The 16,642-nt window shown below is 42.5% G+C and overlaps 1 protein-coding gene across 1 annotated transcript in view; it reads right to left on the bottom strand.

Annotated features, from left to right (window-relative positions):
• The window catches only part of LOC121873806 (probable glutamate receptor), a 57,676-nt gene extending 42,294 nt beyond the window's left edge, over positions 1 to 15,382 (bottom strand). Inside the window, exons 1-5 of the mRNA XM_042377510.1 lie at positions 15,269 to 15,382; positions 15,014 to 15,130; positions 14,584 to 14,807; positions 5,040 to 5,168; positions 2,182 to 2,340 (exon numbers count right to left, since the gene is read on the bottom strand). Coding sequence (XP_042233444.1) covers positions 2,182 to 2,340; positions 5,040 to 5,168; positions 14,584 to 14,807; positions 15,014 to 15,130; positions 15,269 to 15,346 — 707 coding nt within the window. The 5' untranslated portion in view covers positions 15,347 to 15,382. The remainder of the gene's footprint in view (positions 1 to 2,181; positions 2,341 to 5,039; positions 5,169 to 14,583; positions 14,808 to 15,013; positions 15,131 to 15,268) is intronic.
• Between the last annotated feature and the right edge of the window lie 1,260 nt (positions 15,383 to 16,642).

Below are 16,642 nucleotides of genomic sequence, written 5' to 3'. Positions count from 1 at the left end.
ACAGCTACGGAGAAGGGCACATTCGTTCTCGCTGTCCCAGGAATCTCCTGGCCTTCAAGACTGTTGACACTCATCAGCCCAGCAACAAGGTTCGGATTCTGTTTGGAAGACAGGAGCTGCCCTCGTTATTGTGTCAGTGGAACAATAAATGGGTCTTGGGCATCTACTTTCATCAGGGACACTGGTTGCTCGTGCATTATTGTCTCTGAGGAAGCCCTGCCTGACGCTGACATCTCCAGGGCCCGAAGGTTAGTGTCTCCGATTATTTAGATCGTATTGACCAGTTTCCTGTTGTTAGGTGCTACCTGCGCTGCCCCTATTTCACTGGTTGGTCTAATGTGGTAAGCGCTCCCATTAAATTTGCTAGTGTCCTCATTGGAAATGTTCCCGGTGTTCGTGACCCTAACGACCCGGAACCTTTAAAACTCTCCTCGCCATCAGCACCATTCTCCTCAGCACCAGTTCCCACGCCACCTGACGACGACGACGACTCGCCACCCTCACACGCCTCCAGCCAAGGTCCAAGTTGTAGAGACACGGACGGCGATGGTGAAACGACCGCATCCCCTGATTCTGCCGAATTTGTTGCCACTGACTGTGACGCCCAAGGAGTTCGCCAAGCTTCAAGACTCGTGTGCCACTCTGAAGCGGGTAAGGGAGAAGGTGACTTCCGGGAAGGAGGATCAGGTGAGAGATGGGTCGGTTTATAAGTTTGTTTATATTAATGGGGTGTTACATAGGTCTTGTGTGTCATCCAAACGACCAGCCAAAGTAGGTCGGTTTTTACGTTTTGTCCCTGATGTTTGTCGTAGTAACATTCTCTCTGTAGCTCACGAGAGCCCTCTAGCAAGTCACTGTTCTCGTAGGAAAACTTATAGGAAGGTTGCTGATCAGTTTTACTGGCCAGGTATGGGGGCGGATATTATAGCTTTTTGTAGGAGTTGTGATCAGTGCCCACGTATGTCTGCCAAGGGTAGAGTCCGTCCTGTTCCACTTGAACCCTTACCCGTCATTGCAGAACCATGTTCTCGGGTAGCCATAGATTTTGTTGTACCGTTCTCACCCCCTTCCTCTAAGAAGCCTAAATTACATCAAGCTAATTTGTTAAGGAAATATAATTGCAGGACCCAGATTGCATGTGCCCTTGACGACGTTCCCAAGCTAGAGTTAGTCGAGGCACTACCCTGCAAGAGTTCCTGTGAAGTTCAGGCGCCAGACTCTGATGATCTCGGTTGCCAGTTGCTGATAACACCTGACGAGATAGAAGAATCCTCTACGACTGGAAATAGGCCCAAACTTAAACCTGGACTGAAGTGGATCCCACGTGCAGTTCCTTGATACGGCTTTACGTTTTGGACATCAAGTTACCACCTATATTTTTATGTGACCCTTATTTATTTTGATATGTGTATTTAAGCATTTGTTGTAAGAGGATTATGCTGTGTACTAATCTTAAATTTTAATCTACCTTACAGTAGATTTTTGTTGGGGGAGCTGTGTAAGGGCGGAAACTATCTTCCTGCTCGTTACCGCTGCTAACTCTCTCGTTTGCTGGTGCGACCAACACTTGGCGGGGTTGGACAGAGGTGAGAATGCAGCGGCTACCTGTGTTACCGGCAGATTCACCCCAGCCGCCATTCAGTCACTATCTAGCTTCCCCGCTGTTCGTACTACCGCTGCTCCTCTCCACCGTCGGTGCCCCCGGTGTTTCGTCTGTATCAAGACCTCGGCCGGTGTCGCTCGAGTGAGGTTGAACGGACGCTTCCCCCTAAGAGTGGATCACTGTTCTGGAACCTTCCCCATGGCCACTGTCGTAGGATATATCTGTTCATTGTTTGATTATATTGTTTGATACCTTTAATTGCTGACTCCTAATTGTTTGCTTCCCTTTAAGTGTTTGCTTCCCTTAATTATTTGAGTCCATTAACTGTTTACTGCATTAAATGTTTGACTCCCGTAATTGTCACTTTATGTTCGTTGAGTGGTGTCAGAGTTTTGTTATATTTTTATAGTAAAGAGATGTCAATCTCAAATGGTTTTTTGTTATTCCTCAGAAAACCATGGTCCTTGACATTCCTTTATTAAGATCCTGATTAGTCTGGTAAGGGATTTATATCCCTAAGTCCTAGGCCTTTACACAGTGTTCTAGGAGCGTTAGTGAACACTAGAAGATCTACTTACGTAAAATTGAGAGCTTCGGCGAGGCAATCCAGGAGCTTTGGGAGAGGACCCTCGAACTTGAGCCTCTGTCTCTCAGGGGCTTCCGGATTCTTACTTATAATCAATTTACTAAATGGGTTTCCTTCTGATGCTGCCAGCAAATTTGGCCTGTGAGAGAATCTAAAAAAAAAAAAAATTAGATATGTATTAGGAAATTGATTTGGCTGTACAATTTAATTAAATTTTGTGTTGCCTTTGCTACTGAATAAACTACATTAAAGAACTTTAGGGTTTGTGTTACTGCACACCGGTACTAATGAATTTACCCTCATAAGGTGATTCAATTGATATGTTTTAAATTCTGCTATACCTTATTTATATAATTTATCTACATTTCTATTACATCTACCTCTGTCAAATGGGACAGACTTAGTGGAAGATGAACATCAAAGAAGAGGAGAGGGAGAAAGATTAGTGCAGAAATGAAACGAAAAAACTAATATAAATTGATATATTCCCACGTACTTGCTTCCATGTTCATTGCAAATGGAGTACTGTATAAAGAGTGAATCCTAGCTGCCACATTGATTCTAAACATTCTATATCAATTTACTGTCCATGTTGAGTCCTCTGGTTCATTTTTGTGACTAGTATTATATAAAATGACTCCAGTCTACTGTACAATTGGTTGCCGGGGATAATCTCACCAGATGTCTCTGAACCTAAGTAAATTACCTTCATTTATCGATGTCCACATATTAATACATCTCGCTCTTGTGCCATTAACCATGTCATAAATCTTTCTGACTGTTCTGTCATAAGTCTTTCTAACAATTCTAGCATAAGTCATGTCTTCCAAAGTCCGTGTTATCTAACGCTATCTCAATAAATTTTGTGATAGCAAAACGTATCTAAAATATCCATTAGTCGTCCACAGCTTTCAGTATTTTTCAATAAATTAAAAAATTATCAACTCTACCAATAAATAATATATATGGTTTCAGAACAGTTTTGAGATGTACAAATCCTCCCGCACTTCCACTTGTTCCAGTCAGCGTTGCCGATCCTGGTCTCCGAGAGTCGTGAACCACGAAAATATGAATCGGCGTCCGAAGCATCCACTCCTCCACACTATGTGTGTGTTGGGGGAATAAAACGAAAAGTATTTTCAGAGGTTCATTTAAAAGATAGAGTATTACTCTCGTCATTTGCAGCAAGTGTATATATATATATATATATATATATATATATATATATATATATATATATATATATATATATATATATATATATATATATATATATATATATATAGAGCAAAATATGGCCATGAAGGAGAACCAAAACCACATACTGTAGTTATGCCTGAACTGCTAATCCCTGACCAGCGTTGATCGCCAGGCGGATCTAGTGCACAAAATTGCGCACTGGGAAAGTGTTTATGATCGGTCAATACTATGTAGGGTAAGCTTAATGAATCATAAAATTCAATGTAAAATAGTTTTGTGTTAAATATCTGTATTTAGGTATATGATAGAGTGCAAATAAAAGCAACGTCTACGCCTGGCATTGGGTAACCATACCTGGTAGAGCAGCGTGGTTAGTTTAAGTGGAATCCTTCCCTGCTTAGTATAGTCGTCTAAAACGTTGCTCTCGGAAGTTTTCTCTAAATGACTAAACAAACAAGTTTCACTGAAGTTATTCTAATATGAATCGGTGCTTACTACCTTCCTAACCAAATATCAGCAAGTATAGTGCTATCATTTGAAAGTCATTTACCAAGAAAAATAATGATGCTAGCCAATCCATATGGTAATTAATGCATACCTTCCTTCCTAACTATACACGCCACTGCTTGCATAGGCTGCCCTCAGCCTGTTTGAATGAATTAGGAATATTGAAAATTTTTGCCTATATGGCAACTTATATTCTCAGTGTTCATTTACATCATGCGATAACCTTTGAGGATGATGGAGAATAAGTATAAACTGAGTCTAGCCACGGTCAGCTACTGGCAAACCTATATACCACTGTAGACTGTCATTTATATCAGTCAATTGTTTTTTTTTAAATATATGACAACCATATTACACGTCGTAGCATAATCTTTTTGTAATTTGACAATTCTCTGAATTAAGCATGACATTTAATTTCCTTGTCATACTTGGTTATACAGCCAATGTCTCGGATATTCATTAAGCAATTATCAGTAGTTCCCTGTAATTAGGCTCTGCTACTCTTAATTACTTAAAATACAGTTTAATGTCTATCGATTGCACAAGGGTCATTAAGGCAAATAAGACTCCCGCCACACCCCAGGTGGGAAAGGTAGCAGTCTCCTTTGTCAAAGCAGTGCTACATGCTCTCTGATGCTTTGAGCAGGCGAAGTCGACACAGATATCCTAACAAGCGTTATAGAAAATGTGAATACCGTTGGACATTATCATGAGTGTGATGTGAATATGGTTTGTGTGAGGATCTGTTCTGGTGACAAAAGTTGCACAAAGCAAGAATGATTAATATTAGCTCATTGTCAGTATGAGTGAATCATGTTATTAAGCGACAGGTTAACTTATTATATGTTTATAAATAATAAAAAATCCAGTCTTGCCAGCCGCACAATTCCTCTAGCCCACCTCCACTCCTACCCTCTTCACCTCCCCACCCATCACCCTCCACTTCTCTTCACCTCCCCACCCATCACCCTCCACTTCCCCCGGTCCCCCACTCCACGGCACGAGCGAATGCATCGGATGCAAGTTCATATTCCCGTGGTTCACAACTCTCTGTTGACTGTTGCAGGTAGAAGTGTGGGAGGCTATACATCAATAAACACTGAGAGCAAATTAATACTGAAAATTTTCTATCCTGGAACTAACTTGGAGAACTTGTCAGGGAAGAGCGGGAGGCGAGTGGTGAGAGTGAGGCCACGAAGGGGCGTCCAGGAGGCAACCTTCAACGCCTGGGCTCCCGGAGGGCTGTACGGAAGGTGTACGTATATGCTGCACCTACAGGAGGGATAGTGGATGTTGAGAAACTCTTTGGATTCTCCCGTAGCTTCACGAAGTCATGTCTCACAACTCTTAGAAGTCACCGGAGACTCCAGTGCTTTCATTTACTTGAAACTCTTGCCACAATACGTGGAAAAGGTTAACAAAATCATAAATGAACAAGGATGGAAGAAAAAACTATCTACACTTAGTTCAATGAAAACGATCCAAAATATTTTACTGAGGCGAAGAGTCTCCTACATAAGAGCTCTACCAATTATATCTCACAGTGCTTTTTACTTCTGCCTCTAGGTTGCTTTCAGCTTGTCAGTGAGAAGCAAAGTTTCTGTCATTCCAATCTGTCTCGGGAAATCTATCCTTTTGCAAGCAGTCCAAAATTCCAATTTTGTATTTCATTAAGATTTCCTGGTTTATATCTTATAACCTCTCCGTAGGTCTCTAAATATGTGTGTGTGTGTGTGTGTGTGTGTCAGCACACAAGGTAGTGCAATGCATCTAGTATGACAGCACTATGTTAGTGTTCAGTTGCAGGCACTGCTTGCTTCCTCTCTCTTTCAGCTACTGCCACTGGCTAGCCTTCATGGAGAACAGGGAAGCATCCTTGCGTAAGTCTTCCCCTGCAAGTGCACAGCCTCTTCACCATCAAGACTCCTGCTGTGCCTCTGCTTGGCAACGCAAGGTAACTAGGTGCCTCGCGGCCCCAGAGGGACGGTGCATAGGCTCACTGGCGTGTGGACACACACTGGCGCCTAATAGTGGGGCAGCTAAATGCAATTTTTCAAGAGAATCATGCAAATGGTGATACAAGCACCAAATTTGGCATGGTAATTTTCTAATAGTTACTAGTCAAGTCTGCCTGATTAGCCATTTAAAAATTCAAGATGGCGGCCATTTTTCAAGATGGCCGCCATATTGACCTTCAGAAGTTGATTTTTCTTATAGAAATTGATGTAGTTGGTCAATCTGAGAGATCTTGGTGTCGATATGTATGTTTTCAAGCATGCTCAGATGACTTTTTTTATAGTTTTAAGTCCATTATAACATTTTTATCCACATAAAATAACACTTTTAGTAAAAAAATATAACAAAAAAGAACTTTAAAAAAAGTACTCACTATTAGCACTGGTTCCTGTGACTTCTCCTGACAGTACATCTTTGTGCATTTACTGCTGTTCACATATGCAGCTGCAAAGTACTGTGCAGGAAAGTCCATAGCGAAAGCATTTGCATCTCTGGTTGCAGTCTTTTTTATAGGAACATTTGGTCAGCTCCTGACAGCATGTCACAATCGGGGGAAGAGTCGTCCAACGTATCTGCCATGCCTCTCCCTTCTGCGTCCATCCCCAGTTGACAGGACTGCTGGTTTCTGGATTAGAGATTGTTGCCTGTCCCCAGATGATACCAGCCTGGTAGGCAGCCCGCTTTACATGTTCCTTGAGGGCTGCCTGGGTTGGTGGAATGGAGTCATATGGTTTCTGCTTGCGGGAAAGAGATTTAGTCTTGCCTCGTCAACACCAGCGGCTGCACTAGATCTGTCGTACTTGAGGACAACAAATCTTTCCAGCTTCTGCAGGTCAACATCAGCAACTGTTGTTGGACATTGGCTGAGTTTGGTGAATGCTTCTGAAACTTCATCACAAACATTCCATATCTGCCATGCAGATTTTTTCCTTTCCCACGGAAGCCAGAAACAACGTCATAGCCAGTGAAAGCATGAAAGTATAGGATCCCACTAGCTTTCTTAGGCCCTATCGCAGAAACTACATCATGAACTGGAATCCATCGATGACTGGCTCCTTGGCCAAAGGCAATCCACATGTTATCACGACCAAGCTCCTGTAGTGATGGCACTACAGATACTGCTATGACGACCACGTCAGTGTCATTGGCTTTGATGATGAGGGACTTGCTACCTTCCATTGCTGCATCCCTAGCATGCACAAATATTCGTGTGTCTGCTTCCTCATGACAGCATGGAGCCACAGCTTCTAGGGACTTCTCTGTGTTGCGAATAGCATCTTCTCCCTTTGTCACAACCACCGTGCTTGTCGTCTGTGCTTCACACATTTTCTCCACGAGAAAATGGAATAGTTCTGTCTTGTTTTTGTTATCTCACAGAAAGCTTCTCCAGTTTTTGGGAGTCTTACTGGTTCCTGTAACTCTTCTCCTGATCCCCTGTCCTCGTTTCGACCTGGCTTCAGACTTCAGACTTGACTTTTTGTACACATCAAACACTACATCCACCCTATTGTATTTGACACCATAGAATTCCACTTTGGGTAGGATTTCTTCTCTGGCATAGGCATTAAAAGTCTTTGAAGTGCGTGGAGGTAGGGCATTGATCAGTGCTGAGCCATCTATGAAGATAGCATCTCCATGTGGTTCTCTCTCTGTAGAATTTACTTGTGCTTGTAGAATTTCAGCCAGCTGTGACCTCTGACATGTATGAAGCTTGCCATTGTCACTGAGGGAGGCAGGAGCTGACTAATTCTCATGCTTGAAGAATTCTTGCAAGTCATACTGTCTGTTCTGATTGGAGATGAAGAGTCGCGAGAACAGCTGACAGTCATCTTTCAGTACCTTCTCTTTGGAACTGCTAACAACGTGGTCATGTTTGAAGAAGGAGGATCTGTTTTTCTTGATTGGATGGTAGAACAGATATTCACCTTCATTCTTTAGTCCCTCTAAGAATGACTGGAATTGTTCTTTTCCTCTGTCTTGGTGTGTACCAGCCATTTTAGCAATATCTGGATCTACAATGTTCTTTGTGTCTAACACCAGAAGGTCAGATGACTCTTCCTGGAAAGGGTTGCCCATTTCCCGCAGAACCTTGGAATGTGCTTCCACCTTCTCAAATAAAGATTTCTGTGCACTCAGGGTTTGCTCATGATGTCGCAGCTTCATATCCAGCAACAAGACGACTCACTTAAGGTCCAGCCACCATCCACCTACGAAGTGCTGCTGGGTCCTCAGTCAACCCAATTGCTACTCCATCGCCTTTAATCACTGCATTGTTTTGTTCATGGGCTTGATCAATAGCAATGGCAGAGAACTCTCTTCTTAACTTGTGGACCACAAAGTTCCTCTTGTAGAACTCCCTCGCTACCTCTGGATGTTGTTGATCAAGGCATATCATGTCTCGAAGATGAATTGTAAGCCATCGAGCATAATTAACATTGTTGTTTGCAAAGAAGTATGGGATCAGCTCTGAGAGTGCTTTAAGGGAGAGTTTGAAATTGCCTTTCCTGAATGAGCGGATCAACATGAAGATGGTGAGCTCCATGTCCAGCACAAGGTTCCAGAATTGGAACTGTGAACTCCCAAGTCTCCGTTGTTTACACCAGTCTTCAAAGCTCAAAGTTGACCTTTCAGCCTCATCAGAGCAATAGTCCTGGTATGCATCCTTCATCAGTTTGTACAAGCTGCATGCTGTGACTTAATGTGCTAGTTTTGTCTTAGTTACACTTGATACAGACAGAAGAGACTCTGCTGTACCAGATGAAGCCACTCCTGCTTCAACAAGGGAACCGGTCCAACCACTGTCTTGTAGTAGCGTTCCTAGTGATCTCAGTGCAGCCATCTCTATGTGAAGTCCCCCGAACATAATAACATACCTGTCTTCTCCATACTCAGGCCAATGTCTGGTCAGCAGCTATGACTGGGATCTGACCTGGGTTCAGAAAAGCCACTGTATCACGAACCTTTTCCATGACATGCTTGATGGTTGCCGCAGAGTGTGCCTGATCTCGCAGCAGGGGAAGCAGATACTTAATGCTCACTTCAAAGGGTTGACTCCTCTTTTGTGCTGCATGGTGAGCTGCCCACGTGATGCAGTCTTCATCAGCCACATCCTCAGTGAGCAAGACCTCTTCTAGCCAAGCATACTCTTCCTGCAGGTGTGACTGGATTGACTCACGTACTGGCAATGACTGAGGTGCTACCAAGGGAGGATTAGGATTCTTCATAATTCAAGCTGGTCGGACATTGGTGAATGCCTCTGGAAGCTCAAGAACTTTCTTGACCATCGTATCTGCATTCCGTCTGAGTGGCTCACGCTCCTCACCAGCCTACTCAGGGCTTGGATATTGGAAGATGGACACACTGTTCCCAGGGAAGGACGTTTTGGCCGTAGTCGCAGTGGGGTTGTGGTCAATGTTGTCCACTGCTGAAGTCGTGAACAACTGCTTCCTCAAGATTGGTGGACACACCACTTTATCTTCCACGTACTGGCATACAACTGCTTCTCCTAGTTGGGCTGATAATTGTAGAAATATGAAATACTGACCCCATTTTCATGCAGCATGTCGATGAGCTGCCTCTTTCTTGTCTTAGCAAACACAGACATGCCGACGTAGATAGCAAAAGGTGTCTCATGGTCCTTGGAGTGTCTGTGGATTTGTGTTCCTACCTTGTAGTTGGCAAAGCAGTTGTACTGTAAGAGTTGTGACATAGCAAGGTCAGACTTCGATGCGCCATGCTGGAGTTGGGATTTGATATCTTTACCATGTTCGATCATACATACAAATTGAAGTAGTGATGGTGATCTTTTTCCTCTGTGCAGTAAGTCGCGATCGCCTGGTCGCAACCATTGGCAGTGGTTGCAGTCCAATGGGCACTGTCGTCGCCGGGAGCACATGTCTTGGGGTCACGGAGATTTACGGTGTCGCTGGAGCTGTGACCCCAGGGGGACTGACTTTGGCCTGAGTCAGGGAGGTCACGGCCCATATCTGGCATGGGTTGAGGCCGTCGATAAGTCGTTGAGTGGGTTATTACCTTCGGGATTTCTTTTGAAGGGACTTCGTCGCTTATTTCAACAAGTGTAATGTTGTTCCTGGTTAGTGTCTCGTTGAGGTGTTACGAGAATGACAGCTCTGGCAATTGCCTTACCACTGAGGATGTGTGGCACAGCAATACTGGCATAGGCAGTTTCTAACAACCCCTGAAGCCCAGACCCTGACTTTATGTGACCAATACAACCAAGGTAGCTCATTTGGGTATGGAAGCTTCCAAGGCGCAACACAATAGTTCTAATGACTTTTTCAGAGTGACCGCTTTCTTGTATCATGAGTGTCTCGAGCCATAATGGCTGATCAAATGTGAGGATGGGTGTAGCATTGAAACTGGTAGCATGTTCACTCACATAATTCATTGTGGAATATATACAAATTGTGTCACAAAACAAATATGTTGATAAAATCTGCCTCCACGAGGCATAACTCAGTTATTTGATGGCCATTTTGAATTTATGCAATTTAGACAGTGTTCCCATTTGTTTAAATCAGTTATACTTTTCCTATTTTATTTGAGTCATGTGTTCAAGCTGAATAACGGCAAAATAATTACTATTGCAATTTGTTATGGGTCTTTCAATATTTTCCCGATTCTAGTATCACTTACCACTGCATGGAGGTCGAATAAAATGCTACTAATTTAAACAAATCTATAATAACACTGGTATTTATTCATTTTCGTTTATTATCTATATTTTATAATATTTATGGCTTCACTGCATTTTCACTTCCAACAACTCAATTAATTAATTGCATTATTATACATCCAAATGCATGGAGGTCAATGTAATATACTACTTATAGGTTTAAATGAAGTGTAGGTTGAAATTAAATGTTTGCGCGGTACGATATGTTGGGCAAACATTTAATTTCAACCTACACTTCATTTAAACCTGCTACACCAAGAGTCTCTCATCACAACTTTGCACATGGGCTGCATAGATTAGATGGTCGTTTATACACGGGGATCTAGGCAGCAGTGCAATCCGGTGCTGTCTCTGCAAGTGAGCAGCCCTTAACAGAAGCCACTCTGATCACCCCACACGAGGACGGGGCTAGAAAAGGTGCCCTTAACATAACCTGCCTGAAGAACCAACCTGACTGTGCAACCGTACCCAGTAACGTCATCCTTATGCGGTCGAAAAATTGTCACAATCACAGATCAAAGCAACCTTCTAGATAATGGCACAATAGAGCGTCCTGAAAGAAGAACCGCCGTTGTGGGAAAAGAGCAGCCATTAGTGAGTCCCGATTCCCACACGAGGGTCGACTCGCAGAACGGCTTTACCTTCTTACCTTCTGGACAGGTCAGAGATCCTTACCTTACCGAGCATCCACCCCCACGCTAGTGGTGGAGATGTACATTTAACCAAAAAGATGCTGGTGTTTTATCCCAGCAGTGGGTGGACCAGCATTTTAGCTTAAGGTCCGCGTAGGTAATATTCCTACAAATCTATTAAAAAAAAATGCGCCTAACCTTCACAACAAGCGGACGTGCTGTGCGTCGCTCCCAGCTCAGGTTCAAATTTGTTGACCGTAAAGACTGTCAGCCTTGTTTTTCACGTTGGGTTCGCTCTTGCTGCTTTATCTTGTAATTGTACATAGGAATTATTAATCTTGTCCATTACGCTTCTTCCCTATCCTATCTTTTCGCCTAGAGTCCCTGCTGTTCGGTAAAGACAAAAGACGCAAACCCTCCCGGCAGAGCCATAAGGGGGCCCAAAGAGGGCTGCTGAGTCGAAACAGTAAGGGTGGCAACATTTTCTGTTAGGGATTCGGCAGTGCTTCATAACATGTCACTGTTAGGTGTTAGGACTTGGCTAGGACCCCGTCAGGGGATTGTCTGCTCACCCTACCCCTAGACCCGTCTTTACTCGCCCAGCAAGTGTACAGAAGGAACGGCATCCATGGGGTTTAGCTGATGTCGACAGATTAGGTAGGATTTTCATTCATGTATGTAACTGACCCTGACCAAAGTGAGAGTGAAGACCTCCGGAACCCCGATCCCGGGGTCTCGCATAGAGCTAAAAAGGCTATTAAGTGACCCAAGGGTGAGAATAAATAGTCTTGTGGATCTGACAAATGGTTACACCATCCTCACAGAGACCGATGAAGATGCTAATAAGTTACTGATGTCTAGTCCCATGAGCAAAATGAAAGCCAACGGATACGAGGTCATTGTCCCACGGGAATACGGCGCCAAACTCACCCTTGTATGTAAGAAGTTGGACAAAGATGTAGTGGAAAATAACGCAGAATAAATAAGAGATGAATTAAAAGAGCAAAACAATGTCAAGGTTGTGGAGGTGTATCCTATGTATGCCCATAATATAATCAAGGTTCGCTTTGAAGACACAACGGATGTAAAAAGAATGAAGAAGGGTCTCTATGCATATGACACTCCATCTCCTCACACCAAGTAGAAGATGAAAAGTATATGCCCATCCATCAATGCATGAAGTGCTACAAATACAAAGATCAAGATCAAGAACTGCCGTCCGCAAGGGGTGATATGCTCTGAGTGTTCATCTGATCCACAATAACATTTTTTGATTCCAATTATCTTTATTAACAACAGCAACATCACTATATGGAACAAGATTCACCAAGCATTTCTTGATATCCAATACTGCTTGTTTGAGCTCATCAATCTCCTTACGGAGTTCTACTAAAATGTTAGGGGCTATAAGGTTATTGCCCCCGTTACCTATGCCCTTCTGTGTTGCTGCATTACGTATTTCCATACGCTTTCCCCACACATTTACAGCACTTGGTGTCCCTGCACCATCGCTCCTTACAACATCACCTTTATCCTCTTGATTAGTGGATGAGCTCGTGATTGCAATTTATGAACTTTCGTTTTTTAGGACGCACCCAATTACAGTATTTTGATGTAATTTTCTCTTTCGGCTAAATTTTATCTCCACATATCTTAGATTCATTCATTTTTCCACAAAATCTACATCGAAAATCATTATGGCATTTCCACGCCATGTGCCCCCACTTGCAACACTTATAGCATATTACTGGAAATTCGTTGTAGACAGCAACCCGTTTATATCCCAAACATCTCACAAAGACCTTCTCTGGCGCTGAACTTTTGATGAGCGCAATTAGTTGCGGCTTTGGTACTAGTTCTCCATCAAAACTAATTACACGTTTCTTAGCCCAAATAAATCTATCGTCAGCCAACACATTCTCGGGGTCAAGGTAATCAGGATTATCAAAAAGAATGATATTAGTACAATACCCAACGGACTCCACAGGCTTTTCCATCATTACATTCTCAAAACCTTCTGTAGCTAAATACCTAATTGCTTCCTCATCCTTCACAGTAATACGAGTATAAGGAATATGTTTATCTTCTTTAATGAGCATTTGATATCTTTGATGGCGCGTAGTGAGTCTAACTGACCACTTTACCTTATCATGAAAATCCATGCCATTATTTTTAGGGAAGAAGAAAAGACGTGGCCTCCTTCAAGAGTTACTGCCATCTAAACCATCAGTGGGGTTTACACTCATTGTACTGATCTTGGTTGAAGAATGACTCGCACCATCAATTTTCTTTCGCTTATCCACCAAGTGGGAAATGTTAACTTAACTGCTTGTACCATCGCTAGTCCTCCTTTTATTCTTTTTTTTTTATATTAACAACTTTAAATGGCTCTTGTTCTTCACATTCACTGCTGCTAGACAGCTCCAAATCCGTCAACAGTCCCTCAGCAGTACCCTGGGCTACATTGCTGTGACTGCTATATCCACCACCCAATTCCGCCACTGTATTAAATTACCTACTCGTTGAAGCTCTTCTGCTAGCCATGACCGTCGAGTAAGGCCGCCAGTAAAAGTCTGTGAAACAACACTGTGTAGCCGCGAGATGAGAGAACATACAGTACGTAGTGGATCACCTTTTCTGTATAAAAAATGGATCAAGCCGCCATGGTTATTGTTGACTGATTGAATTGTTTTTTTTTTTCCTTTTTGCCTTTCTTTCCATACTTTTATATATATTTTCTTCACTATTTCTTTCCGTATAGCGTTGGACTGGCCACGTTACCCGCTTGGACGACAGTATACTGCCAAAGCAGCTACTTTACAGTCACCTAACGAATAGTAAACACAACGCCGGCGGGCAATTAAATGATATAATGATAGTCTTAAGACAAACCTGAAAAAGTGCCAAAACGACCCCCTCACCTGGGAGTCGATTACTCAGCATCATAACACTTGGAGGAGCTCTGCACGAGAAGGTGGCAATGCTTTCCAGTTAGGCCGACTACAAACCGAAGCAGACAAGCGCCAACGCCAGAAAGACACTGCCACAGCTTCACCCGCAGTAGATGGAGCCCTCCATATGTGCAATGAATGTGAACGACGCTGCGGGCTCCGTATCGGTCTGTTTTGTCACCTCAAAATTCACCAACCTCGGTGACAAACTTAATAACTCATATCATTGTATCATAGCTGGATGTTCGTCATACTCGATTCCGAGTGGCAGCAAAGTAGCAGTAGTGTGTGTGAGTGTGTGTGTGTGTGTGTGTGTGTGTTAATTTATAGTTAAATAGATTCCCTTACGATTCATCCTCCTCTCCACTCGAAAGTCGTGTGAATCAGATTACCTGATATTAGTCGAGATATCCTTGATGATAGCCAACATGGCATTCATCTTGGAGAATGTCTCCTGTAGGTGATGAAGCTTGGAGACTGGCAGGTGGGTGACGGCGAGGAGCTTCGTCGACCACACCATGAGGCGGCTCTTGAGGGACCACTCGGCGAACACGGCTAAGAATGCTGGATCATCACTTATGACCACAATGGTTGTGTGTGATGAAAGTTGCCGTAGCTGTTAACGTCGAAATGATAGAGTGTGAGATCTATGTCAGAGATGTGAGAGTGGACACTTCCTTCAGCACCATTGAATAAAGTCTCTAACTCCAGCACCATAGAAGAAGTGATTAACTTGTCTTGATTATAAAGTGAGTGGGACCTTCTCGACTTAGAATCCGTGAATGAATTATTAATTGCAATGGGAATATGGAACGTACTTACCAACTTTATCATAGTGATTAGGTGAGAAAGCTGATCCTCCATTCTACTCAGTTCCTCGTCGTCAGCTGTTACCTCAAAGATCCCAACACCTCCAGGGACCCGTAGATAATCTACCAACTATGAGAATACAACATTGGTCTCACATGCAGTATAATAGTATGTTGTCTTAAATACATTTTGTTTTATAAATGTTCACTTCCAATGATGTTAATAGATTGTGCCACAATTTGCGTAAGCTATAGCCAAATCACCAACACTGTAGACAATGGAGGGGGAGGTGCTGCCATCCATGAGGAGAAAGACGGAATAATCGGAATACGTCACTGTCGCCATCACCGCCTCCACGAGCCCCACCACTGATGAAGGGCTGTCTTGTTTAGCTGTTAAAATATGAATGGCAGATATCATTTAGACATTCAAAATCCTGAAAAATATGGGAAACATGAACCCGGGACATTTCTTTGTGATGTCATGCACCACCAACGCGAAGGGACATAACTACAAACTCGCCAAGCTATCATGCTGAACGAATATAAAGAACAACTTTTTTCACACAGAGGGTGTTAGGACTATGGAACGGTCTACCAGCCAAAGCTATGGAATCAAGAAAACTGATGATCTTCAAAATAGTCGACAAAATTATCAAGAACAATGACGAATCCTATACAGGCTACTGGTCTTCTTGCCTCGGCATGGCCACTTCTAGTGGGTGGCCACGAGGTAAATAAGGTAAATATGTTGACACCAATTATTTTCTTGTGCTATATACAGATAACTTTTGTTTCATTTCACAAAATATTATAAAGTAATTTGAATATGAAACAAAATGATATGCTCAACTTAAAACTTTGTTACCATCGTAAGATAGGTTAAGTTAGGATAGGTTAGGTAAGTGTATTGAGAATATTTCTGTTGTATGCATTTCAAATGTTCTGTATGATTATTTTGTATTACAATTTGTATTTGTAATTGACTTAATATATTAGATAGATGGTCGTGGTTGTTATAATCATGTTAGTCGTGGTTGTTAAAAATCATGGTGGTGGTTGTTATAATCATGGTCGTGGTTGTTATAATCATAGTTAAATGGTTGTTATAGTCATGGGCGTAAGTTGTTATAATCATGGTGGTGGTTGTTATAATCGTAATTGATAGTTGATAAATAATCATGGTTATTGGTTGTTATAATCATGGTCGTGGTTGTTATAATCATACGTCATTTGTTGTTATAATCATGTTAAGTGGTTGTTATAATCATGGTCATGGTTGTTATAATCATGATCATGGTCGTGGTTGTTAAATCAAGGCTCGGTTATTATAATCACGGTCGTGGTTGTTATAAAACATGGTGTGGTTGTTATAATCATGGTCGATGTTATGATCATGTTCGTGGTTGTTATGATCATAGTCGAAAGTATAATCATGGTCGCTGTTATGATCATGCTCAAGGTTGCTGCGATCATTGCCGTGGTTGTTATAATCATAGTCCTGGTTGTTATAATCATGGTCGCGGTGTTATAATCATGGTCTGGTTGTTGTAATGACGGTCATGGTTGCTATAAAATGGTCGAGGTTGTTATAATCATAGTCCTGTGTTATAATCATGGTCGGGTGCTATAACCACGGTCG

Source organism: Homarus americanus, unplaced genomic scaffold, assembly GCF_018991925.1.
Source record: "Homarus americanus isolate GMGI-L3 unplaced genomic scaffold, GMGI_Hamer_2.0 scaffold25827, whole genome shotgun sequence".
NCBI classification, from domain to species: Eukaryota; Metazoa; Arthropoda; class Malacostraca; order Decapoda; family Nephropidae; genus Homarus; species Homarus americanus.
The sequence above is the reverse complement of the archived record's forward strand: the minus strand, read 5'-3'. Positions and strand labels throughout refer to the sequence as shown.